Raw genomic sequence first — 18,230 nt, 5'->3', positions numbered from 1 at the left:
TTTACATAAATTTCAGCAATGGTACGATTAAATATTAAATTTGCCACTGATGAACTGTATTGGACAATACATTACAAAATCGATTCGTAGTGCTATTACTTACAAATTAAAGGTATTGGATAATGTAATTATTATCTTATAAATTATGTTATCCATTTATTCATCATCATCACCGACAGCTTTTTACTGAAATATATAGAGTTATACTTGTTTTTTCTTGTGTATATGAATGACACATACCGTATAGAGATCTACATGTACGCCACTGCGCATGAGCGCTTGACCTTTTATACGTGTTGCGTTTTTTGTATGTATTAACTTCATTATTTTTGTCTTTATCCGATATACCTTATTTTTTTTATCTTATTCAAAAATTCCATTGTACACCGCAAAGTTCTTAATATCTCATTCTGTCGTCCAATTCAGTATTTATATTCTAAAAATAGATTCAAACGGCCGATTTTGGCGGGATTATTGAAAGCGGTTTGGGAGGGGGTAATGGATTCCGTCGAAATTTGGCACTCGTTATACCTATGAATTATCTTTTGAAGCGCAATTTATCCCTTTCTCGTAAATAGCAAAAATGTTACACGTATCTCTTCATATAAGCTTATCTAAAAAATGAAGTAATGAAATGAAGGGGGATAATAAAAAATGAAAATAAGCAATACCAATACGCAATCTATACATACAAAAACCCTTTATGACAAGTGATTAAAAAATAACTTTAACCAAAGTTGCATCTTTGATCCATGAATTTAATAGTTTTGTTCACTGTCATTTCTATAGATATATTCCTTCAAATTCTACATATTACGTACCTATACACAATACACATTTATAGAGTGCAAATACTTTTATTAACACCAGTTTTTAGTCTATAGTGAAAATTATTTTTAATTCATTCGTCAGTAACAACAGTAGTGGGAACAAATAATATTAGAAAGAACATCATGGACAAAATTATACCTAAACGCAACTTCTTCGGTTTTTCCGATACAGTTCGAAAAACAGTTTCCGATGCAATTGATTCATATCGGACAATGATAGGTTACCACGTAACAGCATTGATATTAGCTGTACATTCAGTTTAAATGTACCCCTTACTAAAGTCAGACTGTTGCATGACGGGTATCAGAAAACATGGCGCAAAAAAAGGCTCGTTACAATGCGTTATATTTCTCTCCTTTACAAAGAAAAACACATTTATTAGACTGAGCCATTTTATCAAGAACTTGGCTTTCGGTAGTTGTGTTGAACAGAAATTTGACTAAGCCATGGCTCTCTGAAATCAACAAGATTTGTCTGGCTTTAGAGCTCAGACTACGCAATCGGTGCATATTTCGCTTGAAACCGCGTCATTTTAAACTTGTTTTGACGAAAGAAATAGATAGCTACGTCCTACTGAAAGTCCAAGGTCTTGTTAAAATCGTTCTATATCTTTCAGCATGACAGCATTATATTAAGTATTGATATTTTGTAAAGATGAAAGTTTGCAGCAGAAACATATATATTCTCTACATACAGTTATATTTTCATCTTAAATTAAACAACCAAAAAAATTAAATTTCTGATCATTTAATTGAAATTTATAAGTTTGCGTATGATGAATAAGAATATATATTTACTTTCAATTGTTTTATTCAATATTTTGCATCGTTTCTTTTATTAAAGATACTGTAGACGTACTTTTGTCCGCGTGGTATTAATTTACGCTATGAACGCGGGCACAACTTTTCCGCGGAATTTTTTCCCAGTGTACTGAAAGTGCATTTTGAAATTGCATTACATGAATAAGGATAATCGGAAGTTACTACATTATAGAACACTTGCATATACTTGTACCCAATGTATATCGTTTTTATCTATGCAAACTGTCAAACAAATTTGTATTGAGAATTCACATAATAAATAATTTAATCTCTTAAAGATTTGATTTTCTGTCAATTTAATTGCATTAAATTTAAACTTCTCCAAGCTTGAGATAACGGCACGTGTCAGATGACAAATAGCCCCAAGCGGGTCTGTCTTTCAATGACCAAATTAACTACACGCTAAGACCCGTGTTTTTACTGCAATTTTTAGATCCCTTTGTGCTCTGATTTTTAATTGATTAAACTGATCAACTCATAATTTAAACGACATGTGAACCCATAAATTGACAGTAAATAAAGATTAAATGGTGTTTCAGACGATTTAAGCCAGCGTCGTAACATCTTGACTTGACGACTAACTAATGACTACCGACCAGTGCACAACCGATAATTACTGCTCACTGTGAACAGTTCTTACAATTTAAGTCCAAAGTTAAACAAATTCTAGGTAATGATCGAAAATCGCTCAGAACTATATTTAATAATAATTATTAAAATGATTTTTTTTTCGATTAAATTGATATTGTGATTCCGTGGAATTATGATCCGTGGAAAAAAATACGTCTACAGTATTTACATTAATTTTTCCGGTGTCTACATGTCTTTGATAACACTGGACGAATCAAATGTAACGTATAAGTCGCACAGTTCAATAGTTTCATCAATGACATACTACTGGGGCGCAAACGGGGTTTTCATAATCATAAGAAATAAAATTAACGCAGAATGTCAAAATTTAAATATATGAGTACTGTTTTGGTGCCGTTTCCAATGTTGATGCTATAACAACGAAGAGGAATTTTTAGGTTTTGTCTCCTCTAAGTTTGAAATAAGTTTATTTTTCTTTACTACGCTCACTGTTGGATAAGTTTCACATGAAAAAATCACATGCCAATTTTGGGGAAAAGTGCAACAAGCAAAAATATTCGGATTTTATTTAAAGTGACATGGTGACTCAAAAAAGATGTTTTACTTTTTGATTATGACAACGGAAATTTAAAAAATCAAACTAAATTTTATCATACTTGAGGTTTCACGCATCAATATTCATCATCTATGAGTTTACAAGGCATTAAAACTCATCCGGAAAAACAAACCGTGTTGTTTTGGATATTGATTTTAGTGTCACGTGATTTGAAAGAAAGAAGGTATTCGATGTCTGTGGTAAGAAATATGCATTTATAGTGAGTACACCTTAATAAATGTACAATTCTTGATGACAAATTCTTGATGACATCAGGTTTCAATGAGAGGTTTCTGGCTCATGATGTATGCCACGCTGCATTATTTACATTCCCCTGCACTTGCGTGGCAATAAAGCGGAAGGGAAACTCAATATTTTGGTGTTGACCAACGATTAATGCTATTTTTCTTTTTTTTTCAATTTGATTTATTTGTTTTTGAAGACCGTTTTTTTTCAAAAGTTCATCTTTTCGTTTGATATATAAAAAATACAGAAATCGTGTAAAACTTCGAAATTTGCAAAATCATGGGTTTGTGCGGAATCGTTCTTGATGTAATATGAGGTGATTTTGTTCATGTGGTGATCAAATCTGATAAAGTCTGGGGGGCTTTGTGATAGATTTGATCACGAACCGTCCATAACTATTACCTTTTTCTGTTTGAACATAATTTATTGCATAAACATATACAAATGGTTCGAACACAAGTTCTAAGAATTTACGATGTTCTTACCAAGTATGACGATTAACAATTCATCTCCCCACAAAAGTAAATTAAAATTCTGTGCGTGATGGGTTTTCAAACATGCTCGAATGGGTTTCGGGTCACGTGATCAGGTAATATAAATAGTAGGACCATGCGGTGGGGTGGCATTCTACGCTCTTTCGCTAGTTGCGATTTAAGGTACACTGGCAGATGATATGGAAAGTGTTAATTTTGGGCTGACAGATGGTTGTTTAATATGTGTTTTTTGTGTAAAATAAAATAAACGCTAGCGAGCAGCGTACCTATGTAATATCTGTTTTCTTTTTATTCATTTAGCACTTTATTGTTATATATTCGGACGAACGTAGTGAGGGAGAATATAATGACAATTAATAATGTTAATAAATGTTAACTACCACCTCATGATATGTAAAGAATTATTCCGTTTATATATATATATATATATATATATATATATATATATATATATATATATATATATATATATATATATATATATATATATATATATATATATATATATTTACTAGTATTTTTTAAAAATAGTTTTCAGCAATTGTACGATTACATCGATCTAATTATATAATATAATTTTTATATTATTTTCATTTCGTATTATTGTGTAAACCACCCTTGTACTCAAACATGCACCCTCACTGATGAAATATGTTTGACTATATGTTATAAAATTTGATTCGTAGTGTTATCACAGACAAAGACAATGGAAAATGTAAATATCCACAAATATTTGCCTACTAACTACATCCTCCTACTACTCTATAAGCATTATATGTGCACATCAACGAATTACGTTCATAATGACATAAATGCAATTATCCAGCTATTACATGTATTATACTATAAATCTTAAAAAAAAGATTTTTTTACATTATGTCATTATGCTGCGTACTCCAGCTCGAGAATTTTCAGATTATCATTAATATTCTTTCCAGCTTTGCAGAACCAAAAATTCAACTTTGATCATCCGCGCACACCATTTATAGTTGTACAAAAATATATATTCAAAAACATACTTCAAAGACGAAAGACAGTGTGATTGATTTCAAGTATCTACATAATTTGTTATAGAATATAGCTTTTTCTGAAACCTTGATTTTTTTTTTCTTATTTCTGACAATGAAATTAAATGAAATTTGTCAGCTATTTGCGATATTTGACTTATTGTATATACCCGACTAGCAGGCAGTTTCTATTGGCTTGTGTCGATATGACATAATTATATGATATGACATATATGATATAAAACGTCATGAGTTGTTTTATAAGTTATTGAAAGGAAACAAATCAAACTTGCGAAAATAGGGCAAGAAAAGATGAAGTCCAAGACCATTTCTCAGATATAGAGACCAATGTCCTGTTTAAAATGATAAATGAGAAAATACAAATGTAGATACCTTTACATTATGCAAATCGCGAATTTACAGAAAATTTCGACAGATCACACACCAATTATATAAGCGTACAAGTATAAGTTAAATCATAACAAAGAAAGTAAACGCACACATGAATATATTTAATATGGATCGAATGCTACATATAATTTAATCATAATATATGATACTTTCCCGGTTTTACAGTCTGGATACCCCTACCTCCTCCCTCTTTTATATGGGCCATGATGCATGTGATTTGAGTTGTATATATAACTTTTAAACATAAATTTTGAGTTTCCATGCTTAATAAAAAAAAAATCAACAACAAACAAACAAAATTTAACAACAAAACCAAAAATAAAAAAAAAGAAAGAAAAAACCCCCCAAAAAACAATCTACAAATGCATCAGGTCTGAAGCGACAAATATTCAGTCTTGGAATATAAATGATTTCTAGTGTTAATGAAAATATTAGCTGAAACAAGTATTTTAATTCTGCTAATAGTGGCGTGGTGTTCGATAGAAAACAAGATAGACTCCCTTCCAGGAAAAGACACTTATTGAACGAAACTTTCGCCACTGTTGCTTCTAATCTTTCACTGGTCAGGCAGGACACTACAGGCATTTGATGATTTGCAACTTAACTTTGAAATATGGCCCTAATTTATGATTGATTCAATAAATTATATGTACATTATCAATGTGGATTTATCGGATGTTCATTAAGTTTGGGAAAGTTTTTTTGAAATGCGATTCAAATTGAAATTGTCATTTGAAAAAAAAATCAACCTTTTAAACTTTTTATAACAATAACTTACTTTTCAATGTTTTCCCCTTCTTAATATTTGGTAATTGCGTGTGATACACATGAATTCAGGCCAATAAAGTTTTAAACGTTTTGTAAACTTAATTTTTTTTTTTTTTTAGAAAAAATGTATGATAAAATATACACCGGCTATTTTCAAATGCATAAAAATTAAATACAATACTTCGTATTACAATAGATATATTTCTGTCTAACGTCAAAATAAGTATTATATTTATAATATAAAGCATATCAAATATTGGGTTGGTATTTCAGAGTGCATAAATCTGCGGTTATTGAAGTTCCTTTTCGTTGTAAATCAAACGCTGATGCTTTTATTATGTTATTTGAGAAAAGCATTAACATTATAAAGAATATTCTCCTGTAATCTTCCGTAACATTTTATATTGCAAAACGCTCATATAAAAATAAATACATGTCATGTTGTGTTAGTCAACATACGATTTCACATCCGCAACTGATGCTTAAATCACGTGGGTGTTTCGTTGCAGTATAGCACCTCCCAGCAGGGGGCTGATAATCCAATCAAAATCCAGATTTGGGATGATTGGCGTTTCTTGGAGGCTGGAGATATATTCTTTCTATGGGGGTCTGTGGGAGGGATTTCGTCTCGGCTTGCACATGTTCTGATCCTACTACACTCGCTGTTTTGTGGTATCGTCTTTCAAAGCTTTGGCTTACATCTACATATGTTGGAAGTCACTATGTAGAAGAGTTCTACTTTTGCAGCAAAACCATTCATTCCGGAATATTGACCACAGAAGAGCAGCTTTTTTTTGTTGTTGGTTGGATTTTAAATAATATATTTTCTCAAATGAATGTGGAGAGGTTGCTCTCGTCATAACAGTGATTAACAGTGTGCAACACATTAGCACTTGACAATCGCCTGAAAAAACTCTTGATACCCAATCAGAAGAATGAGTACCTACGGACTAACGTCTGCTGATCACCATCCGTTTGCCAACAACTTTGACAAAGTTGCCGCTTATCACAATGCTCTACAAAACAACAAGGCTAACTTCTCCGTGAGTCATTTGCTGGACCTGGAGGAGCTGCCCAGTGAAAACTGTGCCATGTACGCCAACACCGACCCCCAGCCGGGGCTACCCACCCAGGCCTGCACCCCAACCCTCAACGGTAACCCCACAGGGGCAGGGATGACGGACCTTAGCAATAACTCCCCCTCTCCAATACAGGAGAGGATGCAGCAACCCTCACCAAGTGACGGTAAAAGTCAAAGTGAGTTTTGTTCGTGTCTTCAATGTTCGGTCTTGAAGCTCTTTTTTGCTGTTCTTTTTTCTTCTTCGGAAAAACGTTGTCTTAGGACGTATATTTTCCCCCGTGACTCGTAGATGTGTAAAAATGTGCTCTTTTACACTGATAAAATTATGTTTGCTTATATATCCAATAAGGGTTTTGATAGCAATGTCGAGATATATCTAATTAACCTCTGATAAGGTCCCTTGCAATGAATTTGATTATTCAAAAACCGAAGAAAATATCAACGATTATCTGGCGTCTAATGCATTCTAATTAATATTACAACTCAACAAGTGATCTCCTTGGATAAGTTTTCGTTCCTTTTTGAAAAAGAATCGACAGGTCTCCCAAACGTCGTTTATTAAAGTACCCATTGGTTCGTGATCCCATCATTTAGTATGTTGCGTATACATTTATCAGATCAAAGCAAATAAAGATATTATCAATGTAAATCATCATTTAGAACAGGCTGTTTGATTTTTTTTCTCCTTCCGACAGTACGAATTGGTTGTGTTGATTGAGAGGGAACTGTATACAGGGGAAAAACGTTCATTGCAATAAGCTCCCTAATATCCCGGGTAATACTAACTGGGCATGACAAGGCATTCGGAGATAAGTTCACGGATTTCATTCAGAAAATAGTGTTACTAATTAATATGGCGGTAAAATCTGTCACAACGATTTGCAGAGAAAATTAGCTAGTATGCTTATATTAGTGATGTGTATCTGGTAGCAAGAAACGTGTTTTCATTTATTGGGGATAATTTGTGTATTTGAGATTTTTTTGGTCGCTGACGAGCGGTGGTGTTTCAGATTAGGCTGGCAATGGCCTCAAGTTTTTATGCAATGGAACTAATGTGGAATATGAATTGCTCCTTCATTAGATACTGATTACTGTTTGTAAACATAATTATAGTCGTAAGTGATTGATAGTTACGTGAATGTGAAACAAGTGTTTCTCTGAATTCATATATCAAAACAATTGCTCCATCTTTAACTAAACAAATAAATTTAAAAAATAATTTTTTAAAAAGAAAATTAAAAGTTATTCCCTGTTTAGAACTTTTAGATCAATGACAGATAAGGGAATTACATTAATCGTATCTACATGTATATCATTTTTATGTTGATATACGATAGGGGTTTTATGTTTAAACTTTTCTTTCCTTCATCAGATGAAGAGTTCTTTTTCCGCTAAATTGCCTGTTTATGTACAGTAGTCGGTGTTTTGATTTGAAGGTATCTGTCTTTTCTCAGCCATCAAATCGTGTGCTTCAAATGTTGATATATGTTGATGAGTCTGTAAAAATCATGGCTGCTCGATCCGTGATATATCTGCTTTATATACCATTTCTCTTCTTGATCTATTATCGAGTTTTGAAAAAGAAAAATAGATATGAACAATGGCAAAAATAGTTAGTTTAGTCATAAACATATTTAAATGTTAGTTTTGAATATTTTTAATATTTCATGAAAACAAAATTCAATTTTTGTTAGTTTACATTCAGATTTAGCTGCATATCAGTGGTACAGTTAATTCGCATTTTTACCAAGTTTTCTTACAGTTTTGACCATTGAAATTAACTTTTTAATGCAGTCGAATCTAAGCGACAGTTTTTACGATATCTTTCAGATCAATAAAATTAAACAATAGACAAATCGCATTATATTGTTTTAAATGGTAAATGTGAAGTTTTTATTAGTTTGAAAGAAAACTTGAAAAAAAAATATTTAAAACATTATTTCAATTTAAAAATTGAAAATTAAATTGTCAATGTAGGTTTTTTAAAAAACTTTTCTGTCTCCTTAAAAATCAGATATATATTAAAAGAGGAAACATGGGAAACCGTTTTTGAATGAAATTTAAAAGTGAACGCTGCATTGAAACAAAGCATTCTTTAAATAAGAAAACTATTATGAAAATGTGAGCAAAGCATAGATTTATGTAAGCACACTACTGTGTTTCGATAATAAAGAATCTATACTATAATTGTTTTTAGCTATCACATCAGCAACTAAAGCTAATTTTCCAAAGAATTGTAAATTAAATATTTCTTGTGTTACTGTGGATTTTAAACTTTGAAAATTTATGAATTCCAAAATCAGTTTGATAATCAGTCACTCTAGAGGCCAGTGAAACACACGTCATTAATTAATCATTAAATCGTTTAAGGGCCTTAGTGGGTAAACAAAGTTAAGTAGGCTAGATGATCAACAACTTATCCATCGGATCTACGTGAATTTAAATATAATATTTTTGGTCAGAACCCCTGATTTTGTGAAGAAATTATTTTGGAGGAGGGAAAAGTCTTGTAACTTTTTTTCTGCCTTTGGACGAGAATAATGTTTCATGTGTGTATAATTTCTCAAAAAGTCAAATGTTCAAAGGTAACAAAAGAGCCAAGAGTATAAGCTTTATAATTTTTAACATTTTCCTGTATCAGGGGTTTTATACTTAGCTCTTCATCTCAAGGATCCCGAGATCAATATAGCCTAAATATGGCCAGGGACACCTGTGTTACATTAAACCTATGTTTTTTATCAAACTTTTCCTCGTTGAATTTGTAGGATATTTTGAGTATTGGATTTTTTCTTTTTAAAATTAGACACTATCTGCACTTTACAGTAACAATATAGAGTTTTCCCCCATTTTTATGAGATTTGTGTGTACACATGTAATGTGCATAAATGCTAGTAACTGAAGTCTAGCAATTCCCTCGCTCTCTGCCTCGTTATATTGGTATCATTTTCCTGTGTTCTCTGTAGTCGTTATGCTTTTGTTTTGATATCGCTGTGTTATTTGATGGGTTAGGAAAATGTTTGTCTACATCACAAACGGACTGACATGACGAAGCGCCCGAAAGATAACATTAATTACCATCCTGGAAGTTCCTCTAATAATAGAAACTCTTCGCTTTCTCTTTGGGGAAAACAATGTAAAAATTATTTATGTGTTTTGTACCCACTGAAACGCCGTACTTGACATTTGCCGAAGCTTTCATATAAATCTTGAAATGACAAAGTTAGGGTTGGTATAGTTCATTGATAAAATTAATGAAATAAATGGTGCGAATGAGATGCCCTCGGTAATCAAGCACGGGGGTGATATCGCCGTGCTTTTAATTACAATTTCAAGTGTTAACAGAATGATGGACGGGATTACATGATTTTAATTATCGGCATGTCGGCCGGGTAACGTTCAGGTGATGAACGAGCGCAGAAAGTTTTAAAAAGTTTCCAACTTCCCACAATTATCTACAAACCTGACTCATGCTAGTACTGACATGGAGAACAAAAGCTTACACTATTCAAATTAAGAACAAATTCAGCCTTAATTTATTAAAAAACTCTCATTTTTAATTGCAAAACAATGATTCTTTTTCAAAATAACTTTTTCCCGAACCACAAAATTGCTTTAATTCTTTACCAAGATGCTGAATACACCTCAAAGTGCATTTTATTTTAAGTTGAAAAAAAATAAGAATATGGGCACGCCTTCCTGACGTGGTTCTGCAGAGTCTTGATTATTATGAATCATAAATAGAACGAAATATTATGACTTCTGCCGAGGTCATAAAACTTTGGCATTCATCTCCATCAAGTTTTTGACATTTGTTGTCTTCGAGAAAATGGTAATCTTGGAAATAGCCGAAGTTATTTGACCGTACCTTCCAGCAATTTACGGTTTATCAAAAGCGATAGAAAACGCAGAAATTATTCAGATAATCGGAGATATTTTCCCTACGAGCACTGATTATTACAGAATTTGAAAACGTTCGGGGTACGTGATGAAAGAGAAATTTTCCTATAGTTATCATAAAGGGGACCCATACATAATTTGACTTGTCTACATACTGAGTCTAACGAGGATCGTATTTTACCGTTATTTCCATGTTGAACCGCGCTAATGTCAAAACGATAGCCGTTGCAATACATTATTACTTGCTATCGCATCCCCCTGCCGCTGATATTGCTTTAGACAGATAAGAGAAAAAATTGTGATTTTTAAATAAGAAATAAATAATGTTTTTCACGTGATAAAGTCTTTTTCGCGAAGTTTTGTGATAAACGTCATATTAACGGAGAAGGAAATAAGTCTTTGTACTTTGGAATAAACGTACTTTGTTTTGAAGAGATACTATCGAAAGTATTTCTGATGAACTGAAAACGAGGCCACTTTTTGCGGTGACAGTAACTAGACTATACGGAGCCGTTCTACGAACCCAGTATCATACAAACAGGGTTCTTGGGTTTTGATTCCCATACGCACGACTGACACAGTGTGACTAGAATGGACAGTCTATCAGATTTTGCAGACTTTTACATCTCCAATGTCAAAGGTGAATCTCTTAAATTCACATTAAAAGGATTTTTTGTCATAGGAAACACATAAAGTTGAACAGAAGCAAGCATTATTTTATCTTGTGAATTGATTGCCTGGGATTTTTTTTCGAGTGATAATTCAGTTTTCCTCCAGCAAAAATTTTTCAATGACGATATTCTTTGGTCGTAAGAAAATTCCATAGTAGCAGTCACGAGTAACATTTGATCTAATTAGCGCGAACATCTCTTGATAAGTAAACAGCTAATTGGCAAATAACGTCTTATATCGCGATGTATCGATCTATGAGAGCTTTTCTCTGGTCGTATTTTATTTTAAAACAAGAACAGAAATACCAAGATAGAAACATTATAAACCAGGTCTTTATGACATTGCCATGCAAAATCATATGAATTCAGGTTCAAAGATAAAACTAACTGCAGTTAATTTTTTTTTATCGGAACAAGTAATTAATTAAGAAATAGTACTACATGTATAAATATATATACACTTTCACAATGCATCCATGCAAACGTGTATATCTTAATGTTAGTTTGTTATGTACTGTTACGTACGTAGAGCATAAACAATCGAACGTAACACGGGGTGCGTTTGAGACTGATACGACGTACACGTGTTTGTATTGGCTTTTCGCATTCCTATATTTCTGACAGTTTTCAAACACAGATGCTTCGTCTTTGCACACATGTAGTACTCTCTGTACAGTTCGCCAAGATCACCTCTCAGTTGTCAAAAACCTGACACGAAAACATCGCTCAATATAGTAGCCATGAACGATCGGCGAAGGAGCCTCATTCGGTGTCGAGCCGCGAGATCAAAGAAAAAATTGAATTGAATTCTGAGAGAGAGAGAAAGCGAGAGCAAGAAGTGTACTCTTTGTGAAGAGGATGCCATAGATTTCAAACCTTCGCTATGCGTTACAATGTCTATTAATTAAAACATGTATAAATGAGGTTTCTGTGTTCCTGACTCTTCAGGTAATTGCTACTCTCTAATCTGTTATTTATTACTTCAATTAACCGGCAAATTATTATACTTGAACACGAGAAACGAATTACCATCCACATTTTCACTAAAATATAAATATTCTTTTAAAAAAAGGGGTGTTTGTTTTCAAAAACTTTTTCAACAGTTGAGTTAAAACTGAACAGGAAAAGGCCAACTCTCAACCTTTACTGGTCCGTGATTCAGAGAAGCAAAGTATTAAATTACTCTAAAAAATTATAACAGCACTAGTTTTACACAATTAATTAACACAGTCTTCGAGGTGGGGTCTGGCAAAATACGGGCATTGATTGTTTGTGTGTTGCTCTTTCACTAAACTTTATCCATATTTTTTTAAACCACATTTATAGTTTGTAAAAATTCTACACTGAATCATTACCATGTCTCATAAACATGAAATGACATTATTTTATCAAAGTGTTTTACGATTGTTCAAACACCCGATCCGTTAAAAACGTTGAGCGGCAATGTATGCATGTCTGCGCAGAATTCTGCCAGGGAATTTGATGCTTACTTAACTAAAGAATAAAGATAAAAGTCTAATAAATTTCCGTCAAATTCTCTCGTATAACAAGTAATTACGTAATGATGTTTTGTCTTACAAAAAATTAGAAGAAAATAAACCCTATGTCAATTTTAGAGCACAGGGGTCGAAACCCCAAGAGGCCCAAAATTAGAAACGTTCGAATACCACTTTTACACAACAAAGCGATACTACAGAAAACAATAAATATTCCAAAATGCCGGAAAATCTCAAAGAATTAAGTTCAGGATTTCTTGAAACAAAACAAAATAATAAATCTAAAGCATTTCAAAAAATGAAAATAAATAAATATACATGGAAGTTTAAAAAAAAAAGGACGTCTATAGCTAGAAACAAGAATCTCCCCCCAAAACACTTGATGAAGACTGCTGGCGCCTTTGATGTCTTCATCTCGACAACATGACAGACTCCGTACTCAGAGCAATATTGAGCTCTCTCTGGGGTTAAGTAGCTGCGCTCCTCAGGCGCACACGTGGTCCGGAGAGTCGGGGTCGGTGTATTTTCTTAACAAAAGTCAACATTTGTGTTCCTAATGTACATTCCTGCCGAGCTGGATGAGGAACGGCCAAAAGACGTGAATGACTTTTGCCACCGAATCCCTCATAGTATTTGTTTTACTTCTAGGAATTTTCTTTCATAAACATTGGTTTTGCGTTCGGCCCCTGAGATTAAAATGCACCAGTATTTCCTTCAAACAAAGCGTGTCACCATTCATGCATTTTAGACGAAAATTTAATGCCAGACTTTTATGTATCAAGATGATTTTTGGTTTTTTAATTTCTCAGTTTCTCTCCGAGCTACCGGCATACTATTGCACGCTAATAATGAATGAGCGGTAGGCAACGATTAGGGAAACATGTTATTTGTAATAATGAATGCACAATGTGTGCATAAACATGCTTTTATTTGAATGTTCGCACAATGTAGTTTTAACATCTTTAAACTACATCTTGTAATGTTGCAACATTAAAAATTTGATTTACAGATTCTCTATTCCAATACAATAATTTGACGTGGTAGATTCAAATCTGGACGGGTTCTTAAGTTACTCTTTAGATATATTTTTAATACTCTTATCAGTCAAAACAGTTTTGATATTATTAGACGGTTTCTCAAGATATTGAGTTCTGGAATTTATAGATGGTCATTTTTAAGCCGCTTCAATAAAACATATTTTCTCTAAAATAGATTTGATTGTCGCAAATGAGGAGAGAGCAATATTCTAAAAATAGTACTTCTTTTGAAATTACAACGGACACGTATGGTTTTTAGATATTTTATAAGCTAAAGTATTGTCCTTCCTCCCGGATGTAATTTATTTCAACAAATAAATATACAACATGACTATAACTTTGTGTAGGAATCCGTGTTAATTTGTTCCATATGCTGTAGGTTATAGACATATATTACGTATACTGATTACGGACGTATTTTATAATGTAACGGAACTATTAATATGATGTTATTTGTTTATTACTATTTCGAATAAACTGCATTTTTTGAATGTATTATATGCATTCCATATGAAATCTAACTGTTATTTTGTTGTTAATTTGATGTTAACTGATTTTTAAACTTTCAAAAATTGACTTTATACAGTTTTATATCATACTTGTACATGTTTATCAAAGAATTCTTTGTGTATAACATATACGTAGTCATATAGGACAATGATAATTAACCCCGATCGTTATTCTGCTTACAGGCGGTAATGAGGACGATGATAAAGATGACAAAGACAGCAAAAGGCGGCGAAAGCAACGCCGCAACAGAACCACATTTAATAGCAACCAACTGGCAGCGTTAGAGAGGGTGTTCGAACGCACCCATTATCCCGATGCGTTTGTTCGAGAGGAACTCGCGAGAAGAGTCAATCTTAGTGAAGCCAGAGTACAGGTAAAGGAATTCAGCACCTTGAAAACCGAAAAAAAAATCCAAAAGTTTGAAAACGTTTTACGTTCTTTGTATTACAATCTTTTTTGTTTCTTTTAATGTAGGTTTGGTTTCAGAACCGAAGAGCAAAATTTCGACGAAACGAAAGAAACATGATGGCTCAAAGAGGCAATATGTACGGGCGACAAGAAGCGACTCCAATAGAACAGCCAATTACACCACGACAGTCTTCCATGGGATCCGCCGATTCATTGAACTGGTACGCTCCTCCGGCCTATAGTCCTGCTTCCTCTTCTTCAAGCTGTGCTCTCGCCAATCATTCGTACTCACCCCCACCTAACATCGGATCCAGCATAGCCTGCCTCAGGCTTAAAGCGCAGGAACATAATACATTTATGCACAATCCTTATTCACATCAGATGTCGCAATGAATTGGCCCGGTCATTGATGATGTGACACCACTGTATTGTAATTCTTGGTAACTAAATGTGAGACAACTTGAACAACAGATTTTACGTGTGGCGTGATTGGATTTAGTTATCTTGGAGGCATCGATATTTCGATGCGAAAAAAAACCAAACTCAGGATATATACTAAGCTAACAAAAAAGGGAGAGAAACTTTTGGCCTCGACTTGGCCTCGTCAAGTATAAAGATCCGAGAAAGTGAGATGCTACGACAGATTCTGTCACCTCGCGAAGAACGAGAATCGGCGAGATGTCTGGATAGAGCCATTATCGTCACAGCGAGTCATTGTCATTGTCATAATCGCCAGAATCGCGGAGTAATTCCAGTTCGTGTCACAAATCTCTCAAGTTCCTGTTCCATTTATAGATCAGTGGTGGTGCTAGTGGTCTCCAATATGTGGAGACATGTATATTTCTATGACGACATAACCGTCGCGATTATATGTGTCCCTATTGCGTAATTATTCTTTGGGATGTGCGTTTGTTTGTACGAACTTGTTGTTTATGATGTATGGTCACGTGATATTCATGTCTTATCTGCTATTCGAACACACCTGTTCCCCTTATCCATCCGTCCTTGCGTCGGCATAGTACGGGGGCTAAAAAAAATATATATACTATATGGAATATTTACTTCAGTATCAGTGCGTACATGTCTCGATGTATACGTGGGTTATATTTGAACGTTAAAGTGTATTCGCTGGAGTATGAATCAGATATGAATATCTGATATGAAATCAAATGATTTTAAAATAAGTGCACTTACGAAATCACTCATGCGTAATATGTTTTTTTTTTAAATGTTTTATTGAAATAATACATTTTACAAAATAAACCCCTTTTGATATTTACGAAATATAATGCAAATTTGGTTTAAAGCTTTAAAATTTTATACAATTGTTGATATATTTAGATGTTCGTTGTACAGTTCTTCAAATGTGCTTCCTTTACGTGCTTTGTATTAAAGACAATCAGACTGACAAGCAACGAATTCAGACTTTTTTTTTGTTTATTCAGATTTTGACTTTGTTTATAACATAAAACGTTTACAAGAGAATATGCTTACACCAATTTTGTAAATATATTTTGAACTATTTTTCATACTGTTTAAATGTTTACGATAAAGGAGATATGCAAAATAAAAAGGTTACATAAATACGTTTACAACTTTTTTTTATCTGTTGAGTTTAGATTAATTGATTTTGGATCATGTCTTTGCTTGCAAGATACTCTAGAGTTCCAAGTAAAGCGGGCAGCCTCCCCATCTTGTGGTATGTTCCACGGGATTACGAAGGAGCGCCTACATGTCTTCTTTGTCACCATGCCAACGTTAGTGATCGTCTGCCAGAGAAATAGAATCGGACACGTGTGCTTGAAAGCCGAAAAGAAAAGGGATATTAACACAAATGTATTTATGCATAAGACTAGCTTAGCCTTCAACATTTACATGTACGAAGTATCTTTTAAATGTTTATCGCAGTATATATTCTTAATCACTTTTTTCTTACACGAATAGATATTATCCACACCAATGTTTATCATATATTGATAGGAAAATTAATTCTTACGGGGAAAATCTCAAAATATTGCTGACCTGTTTTTATTTCATGTCTAGTTTATGATTTGATCATATCAGAAAAAAACCAAAATCAGAGCAAACGAATTTCACAAAACCTGGCGATGCAACACTGATTACACTTTTAATGTATTTTAATAGCTGCACATTAAAAACAAGCACTTTAAAACTATCGGAAAAATCGTGCCACGAAATGTATTTCCATAATTCATATAAAAATGGTGCTATGGCATACGAAAACATTAAGCGGTATTTTTCAGATGTGATACGCATAGAATGCCTCGTCAAGAATCATATGGTGCACAGATGAGAAATCGTGCATGACTTTTATATATCTTGTGAACATATCTTTGGCGAAATGGATAGCCATTAACTACCGTCCTGTGTGCCCTTGCTATGCGTGCTAAGTGTTTGTTTCCGCGCCGACTTTCCCGGATTGATGGTATCACAGACACACGGACGACAGGGCAAAACACGGGGGCCCTGGGCCTGGGAACAATCTCAATGTACGGGTCTCAAAATCTGCCTTCCGGCTTAACTTTCCTGTTTTATTGGTTTGCTTTGACCGGATGTTGTTGGTCTTCTATGGTCACTGCTTTTGAGGGTTTTGTGGGTTTTTTTTTTTAAATCTCATTCTTCGTCAATTTGTGTCTAAATGACGAATTTGGTAATCGTAGTAAAATTACTATTTGAAACTAAAAACGGTTTTTATTTCTTAATGAATTAAAACAATATATTTTATATATTCGTATGGAACAATAACTGAATGATGAAATTATTTATTTTTACATAATAGTTTACCGCTGCACAAATAAATCATGAGTTAATTTCTTAACTAAATTACCGTAAAAAATACCCCCTCCCCAAATGTCTTATATATATTGTGTTCTTGGACAGCTCTAGTCAATAGTACCTGGGTCATCTACATCACCGGGCCCTACGAACGGCTTTTACCAGATAAAGGAACCAATTAAACAGATAAATCCGTGCGTGTGCATCCCACTCCACAGGCCGGGGCCTCTAATTGTCAATTATTAGCGCGCGGTAGAACTCGCTACAAAACACGACATGAAGACATGTCAACACTTAAGCCTTTTATTACATTTTCTTATCTTGAAAATCTGCAGATGCACTACTATAGAAGTGGTTGTCGCTGGATGGAGCATGGACGCTATTCCTTGGTTTACGTCTTCTTTAGTATTGACATTTTATATGAGCCTGAGTTGGTCCTGACACAAATGTCATACCCCCTCAGAAAAATTAACAAGGTCAATTTAATATGGTTTCTATCTGATAAAAAGTTTGACCAAGTCAAAGGTTCGTGGACATAATTGCAGAAACAATTCCACTTCCTGTTTCTAG

General features: G+C 33.6%; 1 protein-coding gene across 1 annotated transcript; it reads left to right on the top strand.

The window, feature by feature from the left end:
- The first annotated feature begins 6,378 nt into the window (after positions 1-6,378).
- On the top strand, positions 6,379-16,452 carry LOC128156844 (paired mesoderm homeobox protein 2-like). The gene is made up of 3 exons (XM_052819155.1): positions 6,379-7,021; positions 14,639-14,829; positions 14,931-16,452. The coding sequence occupies exons 1-3, from the start codon at positions 6,700-6,702 to the stop codon at positions 15,255-15,257; spliced, it is 840 nt and encodes a 279-aa protein (XP_052675115.1). The 5' UTR covers positions 6,379-6,699; the 3' UTR covers positions 15,258-16,452.
- The last annotated feature ends 1,778 nt before the right edge of the window (positions 16,453-18,230 follow it).

The sequence above is a fragment of the Crassostrea angulata genome, chromosome 7 (assembly GCF_025612915.1).
Source record: "Crassostrea angulata isolate pt1a10 chromosome 7, ASM2561291v2, whole genome shotgun sequence".
Classification (NCBI taxonomy): Eukaryota; Metazoa; Mollusca; class Bivalvia; order Ostreida; family Ostreidae; genus Magallana; species Magallana angulata.
Note: the sequence above shows the minus strand (reverse complement) of the source record. Positions and strands in the feature narration are given on the sequence as shown.